Raw genomic sequence first — 17136 nt, 5'->3', positions numbered from 1 at the left:
CCCTGTCACCCATTCCCAGCTTCTAGCAAACAGAGGCTAGTGACACCATCCCTGCCCAGCCTGGCTGATAGCCATTGATGATGAACTTATCTAGTTCTTTTTGAACCCAGTTATAGTCTTGGCCTTCGCAACATCCTCTGGCAAGGAGTTCCACAGGTTGACTGTGTGTTGTGTGCAGGGCAGTTGGTCCTGCTGCAGAACCCTTTGTGGGGCTGTTATGGGGCTGCTGTCTGGGGGAAGATGCAGACTGTGTCCTTGTTGCCTCTTGCCCAAGTGGGCGTTGGTGCTACTAGCCCAGGGCATGCAGGGAGCAGTGCTTGGGCACGGGAACAGGTTGTGGAGCGGCTGTGGTGCAGCAGCTGGCCTGAATGCACACACTCTTTGTGGGCAGCTTGGGGCTGAGCTTCTGGCAGGCCTGGGCTGGCTGACATTTCAGACTGGAGCCAGGCAAGGCCTCTTTGTTTGACCCAAACTCAGATTGTTTGGCCTTGAGTTTCCGGGTTCAAGGCCCGAGCTCAGCTCAGGCTCGGGGTGGGATGGGCCAACACACCCAAAATGGGAGCTGGCACCTACCTCTCTGAGCTCTGCCCCCTCTTCCTCCAATGTCTGCCTGGGATGTAGGGGGGCGGGGTTGTAGGGAACCCCATGGTCTGCTGGGCTGGAGAGCCTGCCCCCTGTCGTGTATGGAAGGGCAGCTTGTAAATCCCCAAGTAGATGCTCCTCTATTCACTCCCTCCCTGTGGCGTGAAGTGGGGTAACTCCATGGCAGGCAGGGGCACTCTCCTGGGAAAGGAGGGTCAGGCCCAATTTGCTTTTGAGACTTGTCTCCTTGGTGTAGGCTCTTGTTACACTGGGCAGACTAATGCGGGGGTGGTGGTGGTGAGGGGGGCTTTGGGCCGCTATGGGCCTGCGAAGTGTTGGTGGGGGAGGTATTTTCTCTACAGGTGGTGATGGTTCTATCTAATTATTTCCCCCTCAGGAGCCTCAGCAGGCCCTGGCTCAGCGCAGTGTGGCCGCGGGGCGGAGGAGGGCCTTGGAAACACTCCCCAGGGGCTGTAGTTGTGTTATTGTGAAGGCTGTGGGAGGGGGAGCTGGGCTAATGGCCTCTGGACATCAGTTCACACGCCACGTCCACCTGGAGGTGTGGGGCAGTCAGAATGAAAACAGATTTAACGTCCCAGATATATCGTTTCATTTAAGGGCTAGTAATTCTGTCAGTCTGCCACTGACAAATGAGGGCCGGCCTGCCAATCTGCTGGGGAGAGTGATGCTGCCGTGTTCATCTTGTGTCATCAGACAGAGAATTACGGACTACACTGGCCTTCGGATGCAAGACTAATAATGCTGCTCGACAAAGGGGGATTTGGGGGCCTGCTTGTTTATAGAGGGTCGGCGAGGGAGCCGGGGTGGAAGAGGTCAGAGCTGACACCCATAAATACAAACTTTAACTGAGGCTAGATGAGATGTGTCAAGATTCAAGAGAAGATTTGCAACATCTACTCGTTAGAAGAAAAATATGGGAAGGGAGGTGAAATACATTTTGCCGGGTCATGAGGCTCAGGCAACTTTGTCCTTTCAGATGTAATTTTTAATATATCTATGTATCTATAATGGAAGTCCAGGCAGCAGGGCAAAGTGACCTTTAGCTTAAGGTGAGAGGCCTGGAAGGTTAAACAAATTGCATTTGGTTCGGCAGAACCCCTAAGCCCTACCTGAAATGTGCTGTCGGGGGAGCCTGGTTGCAGCCAGGAGGGGGCAGACACCCTGAGGACAGGGAGATGCAGCTCCTGAGGAAGGTTTTGGTTTGACGCTAATCACAGCCGTGACTGGTTCCTTAGTCTCTGGGCAGACAGGCTGGTCCCACACTGCAGAGCCAGGTCTAGGTCCAGATCCGACCTTCTCCAAAGCGCTGTGCCATGCGGTGGCTGGGTCCAAGCCTGTGCAGACCCTAAGCTCCCTGTTGCACTGTGTTAGGGAGGGTGCCTCTGAGAACCAGCAGCTCTGGCTGTGCAGATCGCTTGGCTCTGCCCTGCCTGAGGAGAGAACTCAGTTTGACTCCCTGTTTTTGCCGAAAGGGAAAAGGAGCAAGGGGGCGATGGGGAAAGGGGAAGGGAGGAGCGTGGCAGCAGCATCCTGGAGGAGGAGAGGAGACCATCTCTCCATTGGCTGCTCTGCTACTTGCTGAGGTTTTATAAAACAATGTGGCCTGTTTGAGAGACAGACTCAGGGCTCTGCTCCCCTCCTGGGTCCCTTGCGTTTGCTGGGCAGGCTGGGAGGTGAACTTGCATTTTGTATAGGGTGCAGAGATTCTGGGGCAGCCACAGTGAAGCTGGACTCTCTGGGGACTCTGCCAAGGCTAGGCTGGGGCAGGTGACAGGAGATGCCTGGAGCTTGCATGGGCAGGTTCTTCAACCAGACACTCTTCTGGATTCAGAAGGATAATTCCCCCAGTTTAGTGCTTTCAAGGCCCTCTGCTAATGCTGCCCTTGAATAATCTCCTTGGGCTTTGGCTCCCGGCCCTGGGGTTCAGCTGGGCCCAGATTCTGGGATGCTCCTGAGGGTCTGATTCACAGGACAATGGCAGGTCTTTGACACTAAGCACTAGCATGTTACTACATGGGTCCTCTCTTCGTATGGCTTACTGGGCTGCTTTCCTAGTGCCGCGAGGCTGTGGGCTCCTGTGGTGAGCAGCGCTGCAGAAATAGCCAGATCGCTGGTGTCCCTGGGAAATGCCACTAGGGGAGGGAATGTTTCCTTGGGCTGGAGCCCACCCCCACTCCATGTAACTCTTCTAACTTCCAGGGCTCTCCTGGGATGGGCGGCAGAGCTCTGTCCAATGATGCAGCAAGAAGGTGGTATCTGGTGCCATTGAATCCATTGCCCCAAACTCGACTCCCTGGGGACATGGAGGGAGACTCGAGGAGCTGGGTTCCATGTGGGGGGAAGGATTCTGAGCCCCCTCCTGCTGCTCTCCTCCGGAGTGGAACTGTGCTGGTTGCCAGGGGAAGGGGGTAGTTATTTCCTCCCAGGATGGGTCACGGAGCAGCGGAAAATCCCGAGGGCATCTCCGTTCCCGAGGGTGCAGGGATGGCCATGGGCCACGCTCGTCATGTCTGCCTTTTGGACAGGTTTCCTTTTTCATGCTTGTGAGCTATTTGTAGCTGGTTACTGCTTTGGCTTTAACATACATGGGTCATCTTGACCCCCATCTCCTGACTATCGGCCAAAGCATTTCTGGCTTATCGAAAATCTCCTTCTCCTCATGGTGCTCTAGCAACGGCTAGCGTCATACGCACTGGGGTTCAATCCAATTCCTTGTGACGGTCGCTGTCTGGTCGCCAGCCAGTCTCTCCCCCCACGGCCCCATCTCTCTCTAATGACAGCATGCTAGTAGGAGCAAATAGAAATACCAAGGGGCCATGACGTGTCTCTTTTTCCCAGTGGGGAGATGAAGTCTCTGCCTGCTGAGTTGTGTTAGATATCGCAGTCACTAAAGCCTTGGAGATGTGGCTACCAGTCTCCTTTGGGGAGAGCCCCCATAGTGAGGGGAGGGGCCTTGGGAGCTGTGGGCACGGTGCGTGGTTAGAGCACCTTTGAGGACGTGGCCACTGTGAGGCAGAGCTCAGCAGGCTTGTCAGGTGGCAGCCGTTGCACATGGTGTTGGTGGGAGACTGGCCCCAAACTGGAGCAGGATGGACTGGTCCTGTTCACTTTGCTAACTCAGAGCGCCGTCGTTCTGATCCAGGTAAAGTTATTGCAGGTGATTAAAAGGGCACGTTTGGCTGCTTGCATTAGGAAACAGCCATTCAACTCGATGTTTTAGTGTAGGGTGCCTGTCCCTGTGGTATCTGACCGGGGGGCGGGGGACAGGGACCCGCGTCTGACCATTAACACCTTCCGCTAGTGCAGAGCTTGGATTGTCAGTTATTGGCAGAACAGGAGCCCACTTTCTCACCTCTCAGTTGGCAAGGTGACACTTCCTACCTGCACCCAATAATTGACCCTTGTAATTGTTACCTCAATCTCCGCCTCCCCAGCTGATTCTGTCTGAGTGGCCAAATCTGGGGAACAGTTCTGGGCACGTCCACCCTTGCTTGACCCTCTGTAGGATCAGGGACCTTTCCCGTAGGCTGCCTAGGCAGGGAGAGGTACTCACCGGAACGAAAACTGAGATTCATGGCCAGAATTTATGTAACAAAGGCTGTGCATTAATCCTGGGTTTGTCCCACGAGTGCCACTACCCTCCTGAGAAATTATTACAGCTGGAAATATTTTAGTTCAAAACCATTTTTTTATAAAAACTGGCCTTTTTTTCCTAAACAAAAGTGTGCAAAGACCATTTTAGTTTCATGTTTTCCAGTTTTTTGATGAAAAACAAACAAAAATTATATTCAAAATATTTTTCCAGTTTTTCATTTTTTTCTCCCTTTCTTCCTTCCCTCCCCCCCCCCCCCATTTTGCTTCTTGAAAAGATGGGGAAAGGGAGCAAAAAAGGGCAAATAAATGAAAAGCTAATTTTTTTTGCATAAAATTTGCAAAAACACCACCACTATAAACAAACAAAAAAGCTGACACAAAACCCATATTTTGACCAGCTCTAATAATAATGACACTTTGCTCTTCCATAGCACCATCCTCAATAGCTGTGCAAATGCTTTCCCAGCACAAATGAAGTCTAACTCCCTGCCAAAGCAGAGTTATATTATTTCTCAGGTGACACTAATGAGAACAGTCGAGGGCCAAAACAGGTTCAGTGTGTTGGAATTAGGACGCCTGGGTTCCATCCCTGGCTCTGCCCCTCTCTAGCTGTGTGACCACTTCTCCTTTCTGTGCCTCAATTTTCCCAGCTGTAAAATGGAAATAATAATTCTTACTTCACAGGCGTGGTGTAAACCTTTTATCTGCATGTTAGAAAGGGCTTTGTCAGCCACGGAAGTGCTACAGGTGTGCAAAACAGGATGAGAATGATTATTTGTTTTATCTGGTGCCAGCATTATTTCTGCCAGCCATATGACTTTTCGAATGTGCAGGGAAAGTTAAAGGCAGCCAACTTTTACAAAACTAATAAAGTCACTCTTGATTTATACCAAATAGATCTGAAGGTGTTGGTTAGAACATTTAGGTGGTAGAGCACTTGGCAAAAATACCTTGAATTCATCAGCTCTTAAGTGAGAGATGGTTGTCAGCCATTTACGGTACACTTTCCAAAGAAGCCAGCTCCACGTACAGTGATTTGATGCAGCGGGTCAGAATTCTCTCTGTTACAATGAAGTTTTCCTCCAATGTCGCCACAGAAATGAAACTTAACCATCTACATCCTTTGTTTGATGAAAGGATCTGAAGTGCCCGAGTCCCTGGGGGAAGGAGGGAAAAATAACTCAGCAATCGGACTTTTAAAAATCATAAATTTCATCCCAGAGAGGAACTTCCTGGCACCTTGCTCTGCACTGGGGCTTGGCAGGGCAAAGCGGTGCTTCTGGTTTTAGAAGTTCTGGTCTTGTCCTTTGAAGGGGGGTTGCTGAAAGGTTCCCTGGGTGGGCACGTGAGCACTCTGGCAAAGCACCTACCGCTTCGGCACCACCCCCACACTGCTGGGAAGAGCGAGCTTGGTCAGCGCTCACAGCACAAGCTGAGCAGGCCATTGTCTCCTCTGCTTTTTGTGCCAGCTGCAAAGCTTTTCATGGAGACCTTGAGCTCCAGTGAGAAATCTGAAGAGGTGTCACAGGGCAGCAGGATGCTGGTGCTGGAGACTTGTGTGGATCTGAAGTGTAACGCTGGCAGAGGTCGCTCTGAGACCCGCCGGCGGTTCTAATGTTGCCACGCCTCCTCCAGAAGAACCTGCCTGTTCCGTATGCAAGAGCGCAGCCAGCCCCCGAGACCTGCCCACTCCCCGCTGCAGAGGGGGCAGCGCTTGCCCCTGAAGGAACTGCGGCTGTTCCCTGCAGGACAAGGACTCGGCCGCATGTATTCCTTGTGCAGCCACTTTTCTGGCTCCTGATTTACAGCTGGGCTGAGCCCCGCTTTAACAGGACCCTCTTATCTTTTGCTTGAACCTCTGCAATGTTAAAAAAGTGAAAGAGTCTGCTCTGAAAAACCAGGCGGGTTCCAAGGATCGGGAGACAAGAACTGTGAAAAGGGGGATGCTGCTGCTGAAGGCTCTGAAGACAGTGAGACCTTGACTCAGCCTCGTCCTCTGCTAAATGTCACTTGGTTTGTATTATACTTCTGGAGGGAACCTGACCTGTCTGAGGTACTTCTCTGGCTCCCATCACCACAGTATCTGAGAGCCTCATGCTCTTTGCTGCGTTGATCCTGTGGGGCAGGTCAGTGCTGTTGGACAGAGGGGGAACTGAGGCACCAGGAGATTTGCCCAGTGTCACACACAGGGAGTCTTTGGCAAAGTGGGGAATTGAACCCAGGTCTCCCCAGGCCTATGCCAGTGCCTGGAGCACCGGAGCTTTCTTGAACCTTGTCCTCCTGCTCTGTACGTTGCCCAGCCTGCTTCTGATGCTAAAGACATAGTCATGGGGCCGGGCTGGGACTCAGCCATTTCTGAGTGCAGCTCTGCTGAGGTCAGCCGTACTTCAAGGGAGGAGCACGGGCAGGTCCAGTCTTGGGAAGGGATGGGGTTCGCAAAATCTGAAATCTCTCCCTGATCTACAGGCCTTCAACAGCCAATTGTGGGTCAGCTAGTCCCTTTTTCCCCCTGCATCAAGCAGGAGAGGGGCACATGCTGTACTCTCCACTCCGTGGACTCGGTTAATTTTGCCTTGAATGCTCCCAGAAACTTTGCCTCGCGCCCACCTTCCTGCGGTCCTGCCTCACTTGTGCATCTGCAGAGATCCACGTTCCGGGGCTTCCTTGCACTCAGAGCGATTTAGAAAGATCAGCCCTAGCAAGGCAAACAGCCAGACCTGGGACCAGGTAGGGCCAAGAGGAAGGGAGGTGGAATTCACAGGGTGGGAGGCATGTTCGGGAGAGAGAGACCTGTCCAAGCCAGAGCAGGATTAGGAGGAAAGGAGAAAAGCCAGGCTGGGCTGGAAACGAGAAAGATGGGATGTGGAGTAGGGCAAAGGAAAGCCAATGAGCTTTGGGGCTTATCTCATGGCATGGGTGAAAGGAGCTGCAACCCAGCCACTGCATATTGGATGCTGCACATCTCCCCTGAAAAGCAGGAACGTGTGGCTAACGCCCATGGAAATGTTGGGCATGGTACTTTCTGAAGCCGTACCTGGGGTGGGGCGCTGGCATGTAATTTTTGCTGTGTGACCGCAGAGCCTTAGGTACGTGCTGAAAATGTGAGCCTGTGTCACTGAGCCATGTACGAGCTTCACTGCCCAGACCTTTTCAATGATTGTTGGACAGCCCAGGATGGGGAAACCAGCACCAGTGTCTAGCGCTGTGAGGCAATGTGTCTATAATGCATCTTCCATCTTCATGTCATGTTCATGCAGAGGCATTCAGCTTCCTTGCAACTTAATGCTAAGGAATATGCAGAATGCTGATCTAGGCACTTCGTCGACAATTCCATGTCAGATTCATATATGGGTTTAAAGGAAAACGATTAATTGTTAGACACATTAGTTAAAGTCCCTTCAGATAACTCATGAAGCTGAATATTTTTCAAGGCTTTGAAATTTCATGTTGTTCTCAGGAAGTATGAAGAACTGCTAGGGAATTTTTATTGTTCACTATATAAGCTTTAGTAGCTTGACCCCAGACTTTTAGTAGTGACAAGTTACTGTATTAGGTGACCATGTTGCCTAGACCTTTAAACAATTTGTGCCTCTTAATAGCAACACCAGGTCTCTGGTAATTTGTTATGTTGTATGTTTTGAAATAGCTTCTGCCCTGTCTCTCCAGCCCTCTCTATTCTAAAGACCATTTATCACAGGTAAATGGATTTTTATGTAGAGCTCCGATCATGCCAAAAGAAAACCTTATTTAATCATAAAGGAATTTTCTTGTGGATGCTGCAGCTGGGGTGATCGCCAGGTCTTGGAATGTCCGTTACTGGGTTTTGTGAACAAGTTAGATGCTTTCTTTTAAAATGAAGAATGTGTTCTCTAAAGATAGTGTGTGTTAGGTCCTTGATAAAGTACTTGATTAAAAAGCATTGACATTACATAGGAAAACTCTTTGCTTAGCTTTTAGAAGAGTATGTGTGTGCATGTCATCTCCGCAAGAAATGATTGACGGATTCTGTTTTATGAATGGCCATCCATTAGGAGTCCTCTTCTTGTTAGAGGACATTGATAAGTCACAGGTTTTATGGAGATAAGCTCTCTGTGGAGCTCTACCCTTTGTATCTGTAATGGAGACATACCAAAGCAAAGCCCCAAAACTGAGATTCATGGAGCTGATGGTCCAAAGTCAATGGGCATGTTTCAATGGCAAGGGGGAAGGCCAAGGGAAGGAGCCTTTACACACTGATGCTGGGAGTTCAGAGAGTTTGAATTGTGATTTTTGTCCCTGCTGCCCTATCCCATTAGAACCTGGTAGTGCATGACATGGGTAGGATGCAGTTTGATCTTGCAGAATAGATGGGATTTAAACTTCTTTTAACCATGTCTGAACTGTGCTATTGCCTTGCAGAGTTCAAGGCTGTTGAGAGATGCCGGGACCCAGTTCAAACACATTTCAATCCCACTTACATGGCAAATCCGAAGCAGGTTTTAATGGTATGGTGATTCCATAACCACACTGCAATGCAGACACGCCTCCTCGGGGTCAATCAGCCATGCCTGCAACGCTGCTAGTTCCACCCTCCCTCTGTCCTGCCCCAAAGGAAGGGCAGGCACCAGGTTACACTCTGCAGCACTAGAGTGCTTAAGGGCAGTGGGTACCTCCCAGCACTAGCGCACATGTGATGGGGCAGCCAGATACCCACTGATTTTTCACAATGTATTTAATAGGGATGGACAGCTTTTATTGACTGAATCCTGGAGTTTGGTAGCCCCACTTCCAAGCCCTCTGGGTCCATGTACAGTCACAACAAAGGTTTGCACAATTTGCTGTGCATTCCGGGGACACCAGCAGAGCTGGAATAAAACAAGGGGCTGCAAAGCAAGTCTGAGCTGCATAGACAGAAGGGCCTGGGGGTCAATGGCTGGAATAACTGGGGGGCCAGAGCAGGAGGATCCAGCTGCACTGGCAGAGCTGAGTGTGGAGGAAGCGCCAGGAAAGGCTTCCTGCACTTTATCTGTCTGTACCCAGCACTGTCCGTCCCTCTCTCCTGAACTCTAACTTCACCCAAAGCATATCAAAAAGAAACCCAGGTAATTCGCAAAGGCTGCTGGGCACAGAAACCATAACGCTCTTTCTTGTCTGATGTCTATTCCCTTTGCAATCTACAGGCGCTAGTTTATTGCAGCCCTTTCAGCAGAATGACAATATTATTATCCAGTTCCATGACACTGCATTTGTCTTCCCTCTATTAAAAGCAGCAAACGCAATGGCATTGCAAGGCCCTTCCAATAGACCTGAATTCATTCTTTGTGGAGGTATTCCTCATATTCATGATACACTTTCCTCTCTCTTATCGCTCACCAAAGTGCTCAGCAGCGCTTGGTAGACCACAGCATACAGTAACATGTGGTTCTTTCCCTCCTGATGGATAAGATGAGGGTGGCTTCTCTATAGGGATTGAAAGCCACTCACAAAATCATTTAGAACCAGGATCCTTTATGCTACCAGATGGATCAGCCTATAGAAAAAGGGAGGGGAAAACTCATTTTGGCTTGTTAGATTTGGACCCACTGAAACGCCACAAGTTCTAGGTTCAGTACAAAACTTGGAACTCCTGAGGTTCATGCATCCTCTGCTAATTCTCCCATTCCTCCTTCCCCTGACAACAGCGTATTGTCTCACAAGGCCAGATGTTCACGAGAGCTCAGAGCCAGCGGTTCAGGGGTTCAGCACTCGCAACTGGGGCTCGGATTTCAGAAGAGCTCAGGACTCATCTAGGCACCAAGACAAGGGTCCAGATTTTCAATAGTGTTTTCAATAGCAGCTCTCACCGTGACACTTCTGGCCAGGTTTTCCAAAGGGCTCTGCCCTCAACATGCACCCAGCTGGGAACACTCCAGCCTTCGTGACTCATACCTGCTTCCCAGAGAGCAGGAGGCAGGGCTGATGACCTGGAGCAGGACGCAGGTGCCTTACTGCTGTTACCCTGATGGGTCGAAACAGGATCCAGCTCTGCTATTTCGTCCTCTCTCCTCACTGCCCAAATCCTGGTGATTTGCTAACCCAGGCCCTGGCAGCTGGGCTGACGATGGAGAAAAGTGTGGTAAGATGTCGGCAGAATTCCTTCCCCTCCTGCACGTTAAAACAAAGCAACATTTCTTCAGTGTCCTTCACCCCTCTGAAAGTAGGGGTGCCCAGGGAGAGAGACGCAGAATAGCAGTTAACCCTGCAGCCTCTGGCTGCTCCCCAGCGGTGGTTGCTATGGGCCTGGTTCTCCATTGCCTAGCACCTTGTGCAGCTCTCTGCACCTGTCCGAGACTGGCCAGACCTGACGGCGCGTGTTTGAACACCCTGCGCACAAAGTGCTGGCCAGTGCAGATCCAGGCCCTAGGGCTGGAGCCCCAGGGGAGGAGAGTGTGTGGCCAGTAGGAGGCAGGGCAGACTGGTACCCTGGGGAAGCCCACCCCAGCTGTCTCAGCCCCCGCACCAGAATGATCCACCTCACTTTGCTGCTGATTCCTGACTTCTCCCAGGAGCCAGCAGGGAGAGCTGGGATGGGCCACACCTGGGCTGGGAGCAGTGAGGAATTGGCTCTGCGTGGGCAGCATGAGGAGCTGGGGCCAGCTGGAGCAAGGAAGCCGCAGTGTGAGGCTGGGGACTGCTGGGATGGAAGAGGGGCATGTTTGGAGGCTTGGCAGGGAGCTGGGGAGGTGGGGGGGGGGCAGGGATGGGGGAGGAGGGTGTGGAGGGGAGGGGCTGGAGAAGGGAAAAGCGCCAGGAGCCGGGGAACTTCCCCTGCCCAAAGCTGCTTGTTTTGCATCAGGGGCAGCACAGTGGCTGGTGAGTGTGACAGGCAGCGAGCTATGGCCAGTGTGGGCGGGCGGGGAGGGGCGCTGCTGCTGCTCCATGGCCTTGCCTTGGCCTCTGTGCTCGAGTGGCCAGATTTTCAAAAGAGCCCAGCACCCAGCATCTCCCACAGAGAACAGTGTGTGTGTGGGCGGGGCGGTGTCCTCTTTGTTCTCTATAGTGTCTGAAAGTCTCAGTTTTGCCAACCCCAATCATGCAATAATCCTGAGCCAGGCCCCCCAAAATCATGAGGTTGGCTTAAAATTGAGGAGATTTTTAAACACGAAATGTGGGGGTCTTTTTATTTGCCTTCTGGTTTTTTTGTCAGCAAAGCCCCCATTTCTAGGCTTTTCTCCATGAGGGCTAGAACCTTCTACTTCGTTTTTAAATGAAAGCCGAGATTCTCATTTCTCCCCTGGCTCTTGAAGATTCCTGAAAAACACCAAAGATCACAACAGAGTGGATAAAAAATTGCAAGAGTTGGCAACACTCGTGGTGCCTAGATGGGAGCAGAATTTGTGAGAAAATCTGGCCTCAGATTTCCTAGAATTAAAGGGTGTCTGTGTAGCAATCTCATTTCCTGAGCACGTCACCTCACGTCATCACGATGAAAGAATTAACCCCCCCCCAACTTTGCATTTTATTTCGGATGTTGTTTATTTTCTCTCTTTGCCTGGCCAGCAGTGTCTGGGCTTCAAATCCAGGGTGGAGTGGAGGGGATACATTAAAATGCAAACTAATAACTGTTCCAGTTGTTATTTATTTTTTAAATCATGAAAACATTTGTATTAGTTTTTGTAATTTTTTAAATACAAAAGCTGTATTTTGTGCCTGATGCACTGGACATTTATTTTCATTTGAACCTGAAAAGGGGACTAGTTATTACAGTTATTCTGATCCCTTAGAAGGATCCTTGTCTGTGGCATGTGGCTGGTTGGATACATTCCCGTCTAATGCCATATATATCAGAAAAGACATATGGTTCTAAATATAATAACGTGGAATCTGTTCTCAGTAGGTGGCATCTGGTCGCTCAATACCTGATTTCTGCAACCCGGGCTGCTCTGTTGCATGCTGGCTGAGAGAATGGGGGGTCTGTGGGCGGGGCGTAGAACTGAATCACAGTTAGCAGTGGGCCTAAATCACAAAGTCCAGCTTCAGAGGTGGGACCTAATTGTGGACTGTTGGGAATTGTTGGGAGCTGCAGCTTTGGGACCAGATGCCCAGTTACACCCATGCACATCAGCTAAGCATCTGGCCCTCGGGTTTAGCTCTCCTCTCTCCTCTGTTAAAGGAGTGAGTGAGGAGCCCCTCTCTGTTCAGCAGCTGTGAGCAGATGCTCCTGTCCCTGTTGATCTGCCCAGAGACAGCCTCATTACTGCTTCCTGTCTCTCGACATTGTGTAAAATCGTGACCAGGAATAGGGGGCAAACCAGTCCCAAAGGAGCCAGAGGTGCCCCCATGCCGAAAACGGGGTCCCTCACAGCATCGGCGCTACCTGGCTTTTATTGTGGAAGCTGGCTGCTGTGGTTTGCAGTCTGCTCGTGTTATGGCAGCAGCTGGGAAGAATGCCTGGAGCCAGGAAAAGAGACTCTGAAGAGGCAGAGGCCACTTGGAAAGAAATCAGGTCACTTCAGTTTGCAAGTCCTGGAGCCGGAAATATGGTTTGCCTGCCCTGAAGGTGCGGATTGCATTTCCTCCCTGAGCTCGGGGCACCCCCCAGGCCTGCCTGCAGAATGCACTCCAGCCTGGAGTCAGTGAATTAAAATACGTTTCAGGACTGACACTCCCCAAAACGGGCCGTCTCCACCCCACATTCCTGGGCAAGGGAAGGATGGACACTGTATTCTTTCATTTAAAAAGTAGCCAAAGCTCCATCCCGGGAGACACAAAGCCTTTGTGTAAAATAACAACATTGCATTCTCTCGCTCCCGGCAGCTTTAGGCGAAGGGCTGCGTCCAAGAGTCATTTTGTTAAAGATTTGTGCACAGGTTGTGTTAGATTCTTGCCTTATGGAGGCAAACCAGTGCTGATAAGAGTGCGAGTGAAACAAGCTTACTTGTCTCGAAGCGGTGTGGGGGTGGCCGTAACACAGCTTGGTGCTTGCTTTGCACAGTGGCTGGCTCCTTCCCTCTCCTGTACCATGTGGGTCTCTGTTTCCTTGGTGCAATGCAACTTGCCATGTCCTCCGTGCCTTTGCACCTTGTAGCGCCTTTCGTCTGAGGAGCTCCCAGGACTGTATCCTGAGTGTTCACCGAGCACTGACAGCATGCTTGGTCAGACACAGTACAGAAGAGACACACCTCTGCAGACTGCAGGTAGAATGCAGCCGCTGGGTATTCTTATTGAGCCTGTCTATCTTGGAGGCCTTATCAGCATTGCTATCTATGGTAGTTAAGTCTTGCAGCCCCCTTGTGAGGGAGAGAAGGAAGAGCGGTATTCTTACATACTATGTATGGTACAGGTGGGGAAACTGAGGCACATAGCACATAAGTGACTTGTCACCTTCCATGTGGCTTGTGAAGTTACCCCACCAAGTTGTGAAGTTGGGAACACAGCACAGGTGCCTTAGCTGGAGTGGAGTGAGCTGTTTGCAGTTAACATTTCTCTTATCAGCTTTAGCTCTTTCCTGTTCGGTGACTGCCCACAAGCAGATCACAACTTCCACACATGTATCGGCAGGTTGGAAAATACCCCCTGGGCGGTTCAGCTGAACATGCTTCAGTCAACGGGCAGGCTGGACAGCTGCGAAAAGTTCAGTAGTCCCTGCTTGAAACTGGAGCTCTTTTGACAGGCTGTACAAGTTATATAAGTGTCTGTTCCCTGACTGGGTGAGCAAAAGGCAGAGGTGAATTCTGGCGATTACGCATTCTAAATTCGCTTGGTGCAAGTATCTTGCTGTGTCCCCGCAGAGTCACTGCCTGTCCTGCCAGCACTCACTGTGAACAGAGGGTGAAATTCACCCCTGTGCAGACAGCTGACACAGTCTTGGCCCCCCTGAGCACTCAAAGGGGTTCTTGTGGGATTTAGGGGGCACGCAGGCCCAGAAGAGCGAACGCAAAATGGGGGCACTAGATGGACCCAGGGTCTAATCCAGCCTGTTTTATGTGTGCCTATGTAGTGATAACAGACATGTCTATAGCGACGTGCCACCGGGCATGCTGGGATAGACTGCACACACCAAATGAGAGAGCCCCTGCCGAAAATGACACGCCAGGGGCTTTCCTGTCTGCATCAAACTCCAGAGCTCGGGGGTATTTCTGCCTCTCCCCTGACTCTGTCAATCTCCATGAGGAGACATAAAAGATGGGTTTTTTTAATTAATTGGCACCGATTGTGTTCCATGGAAACGCTGTTCAGGAGAGGCAGGAGTACCAAGAAGCCATGGGGACCAAGCTGGCTAAATGCTGCTTCTCTCCACATACGCTCTCAGAAAACAAGGTACAAATCTCGCACCTGACCTGTTTTAACCCAGGGTAACACTGGTCAAATGTTTCATTAGATAATTGCTGAACAGAAATTGTTCCCAGCAAAACTTGGTCCTGCCATCACAGAGCGCTTCAGCTTATCAAGTGTCCAACTAATCCAACTGTGCATAATGTAGTGAGGGCACTGAACAGCACATCCTGCTGGCAGACGGCCTCTTGCCATACTCTGCTGCATGAGGTGGAGTTGGGTTAGATTCCAGGGTGCAGCTAGCTGATGTATTTCTTTAAAGGGAGGCCGTGCCAAACTAACTCCTTATGCTAAGATGTTGCTGTGTCTCTTTCAGTGACAAGACCACTCTTGTTTCCCCAACTCTGCTGTGCTGAACACCTGCCCTTTACTCTTTGCTGTTTGCCCTTTGGGGCAGCTTCTAATTCCTTGAAGAAGTATCTCATCTGAATTAACCAGAACCACCCAGCTTGAAATGGTCCAAAGCCCTGACGGCTGGACCAGCCTGCCTTTCTGTGCTGGTAACATGCTGTCTGACTTTTGAGAACTGCATTTCGCTTCTCCATTCAAATTGCTCTACATTCCCCTCTTCCAGCTGGTAAATGTAAAATGCTTTCTGGTCCAGCAGTTTGTTTTCCATCTTGGCACTGCAGAACAGCCCACAAACACACATGCAGACCCATACCTCTCCAGCGCACTGGCTGTAGAGTGTGGACCATGACCCAACATAGCTGGAAAACTCAAAACCATATATAAATATATGTGTGTAGTGATAGGTGAGTCTGCATAGATGGAGCTAAGGTGTGCATTTCTATCTATCGGTGTACGTACAGACATGCACCTTGGCTCCAGCTATGCTCTTTCACCCAATGCTACTGCGCGGGGCGGGGGAATTCTCTGTTAACAACCTTGTACATTTTGTGTACAGTCCAATCAATACAGTATTTAAGGGAAATTGACCGACTGCTCGGCTTTGCTGGGGATCACGGCACATGAGGAAAGCCCTTTTGGGAGCTGCCTCTGCTGCTGAACTGCCTTATTCTGCTCCAACACATGCTTCTTGTGCGTTGTTGCGGGAGCATGGTGAGATGTGGGAAGCTCACTGAGGCCCTCACCAAATCTGACATTGATTCATACATGGGCTTTTGCAGCTGACAATGTGAATTCAACCTGTCACCGATTACAGGAGCCAGGAGTGCGCTTGATCACACTACTGTCACAATGCATTAATGGGCCATGGACTGGCATTGACAGGAAGGGCTTGAGGAATGAGCCGGGGGAAAGGGGGTATGTCAGAGAGCAGAGGGAACTCTGATGCAGGCTTCTCCTCAGAGACACCGGACAGGGTGGGGGGAGCTCATTCATTTCAAAAGCATCCAAGACCTCATCCGTTGACAACTTTGCATCCAAGTCCAACCTTCCTTCTGCATTGTGTGTTGCCAGGTCCCTAGCCTGTGAGCAGATCTGAGAGGTTTTAATGGCTGTGTTTTCAACTGTGTTTCAGGTAGGCGATCAGATGAAACTGCTGCAGAACTGCTGGAGCGAGCTGCTGGTATTTGACCATATCTACAGGCAGGTGCAACATGGGAAGGAGCACAGTATGCTGCTTGTGACAGGCCAGGAGGTAATGTCCTCTCCTTTGATGGGAAAAGCCTTCCAGTGTTTCAGCAGACTGTACCTTTCCCCTGCAATTCCTACATTGCTAAGTCGAACAACGGCATGAAAGGGTCAGGACAGCACAGCTAATAGTGAGCCTGCATTATTGTTGCAGATGGATTGATGGACACAAAGAGTGAAGCATCAGAGGGGAGCAGGCCCTGTGCCTTTGTCCATGCGTTGGGATACTAACCAGAGCCGGGCGATATGGGGGCCAGTTCCTTCCCAATTTGTAACTGTGCTGCTGCCCCAGTCCGTCCTTCTGTTCACTTCAGGATCTGCAAATCTGCCATATTTCTGCAAAGGAAAATCTTCCCTCTCTCACCATTTATTCCCAAATGAGACTGATGAAAAGTCACTTTTCTTTGCCATTTTTGTTTTCACCCAGTTGAAATCAGAAATTCCACTGCTTCCTCGCTGGGTCAGAACCAATGCTTTTAATCCAAAAGGAAAGCACATGAAAGGCACCATGTGCCTGCTGGTTAATCTGTTGTTATTAAGTGTGTTTCATTGCTCTAGTTGTGGTTCTGGTGGCATCTCTCTAGGATCAGAATTTTGGGTGAGCCTTGGGCCAATTCAGGGGGCTGCGGGGCAACATTTAAAGTGGGGGAGCCATTGACTCCTCCCCTGCTCTGAAATTCCCCCTCCCCCAAGCAATCTAACCCCCCGGCCCATCAGCCCATGCAGCCACCCCCTCCAAATTTTAGTGAGTGGACTTGTGAAATGGTGCACAGGGTCACACTCAGGTTTGGCCTGGCCAAAAAGTAGTCGGGCCGTGGCCCGCCTGGCTCTGCAGTCTATGGGCTAACTGGTTTTGTATGGCAGCCATTGGAAACTCAGCGGCTTTGCAGGGCTGTAGTGTGAAGTCAGGCCAGCCTGGGCAGTTTTGGTTGCTTGGCTTTAAATGTTGGGGCTGGTTTGAACTTCAGACTCCAGGAAGGGAGCCCATGGGAACCAAAATCCATCTCCGTAGTTTCAGACAATCTCAGCTACACGGAGCCCAAACTGGGA

At 50.6% G+C, this 17136-nt stretch overlaps 1 protein-coding gene across 1 annotated transcript in view; it reads left to right on the top strand.

Moving 5' to 3' along the window:
* Positions 1–17136, top strand: part of NR5A1 (nuclear receptor subfamily 5 group A member 1) — a 51398-nt gene that overhangs the window by 18468 nt on the left and 15794 nt on the right. Inside the window, exon 4 of the mRNA XM_077835935.1 lies at positions 15974–16093. Coding sequence (XP_077692061.1) covers positions 15974–16093 — 120 coding nt within the window. The remainder of the gene's footprint in view (positions 1–15973; positions 16094–17136) is intronic.

This window comes from Eretmochelys imbricata, chromosome 16 (assembly GCF_965152235.1).
Source record: "Eretmochelys imbricata isolate rEreImb1 chromosome 16, rEreImb1.hap1, whole genome shotgun sequence".
In the NCBI taxonomy this organism is placed as follows: Eukaryota; Metazoa; Chordata; order Testudines; family Cheloniidae; genus Eretmochelys; species Eretmochelys imbricata.
Note: the sequence above shows the minus strand (reverse complement) of the source record. Positions and strands in the feature narration are given on the sequence as shown.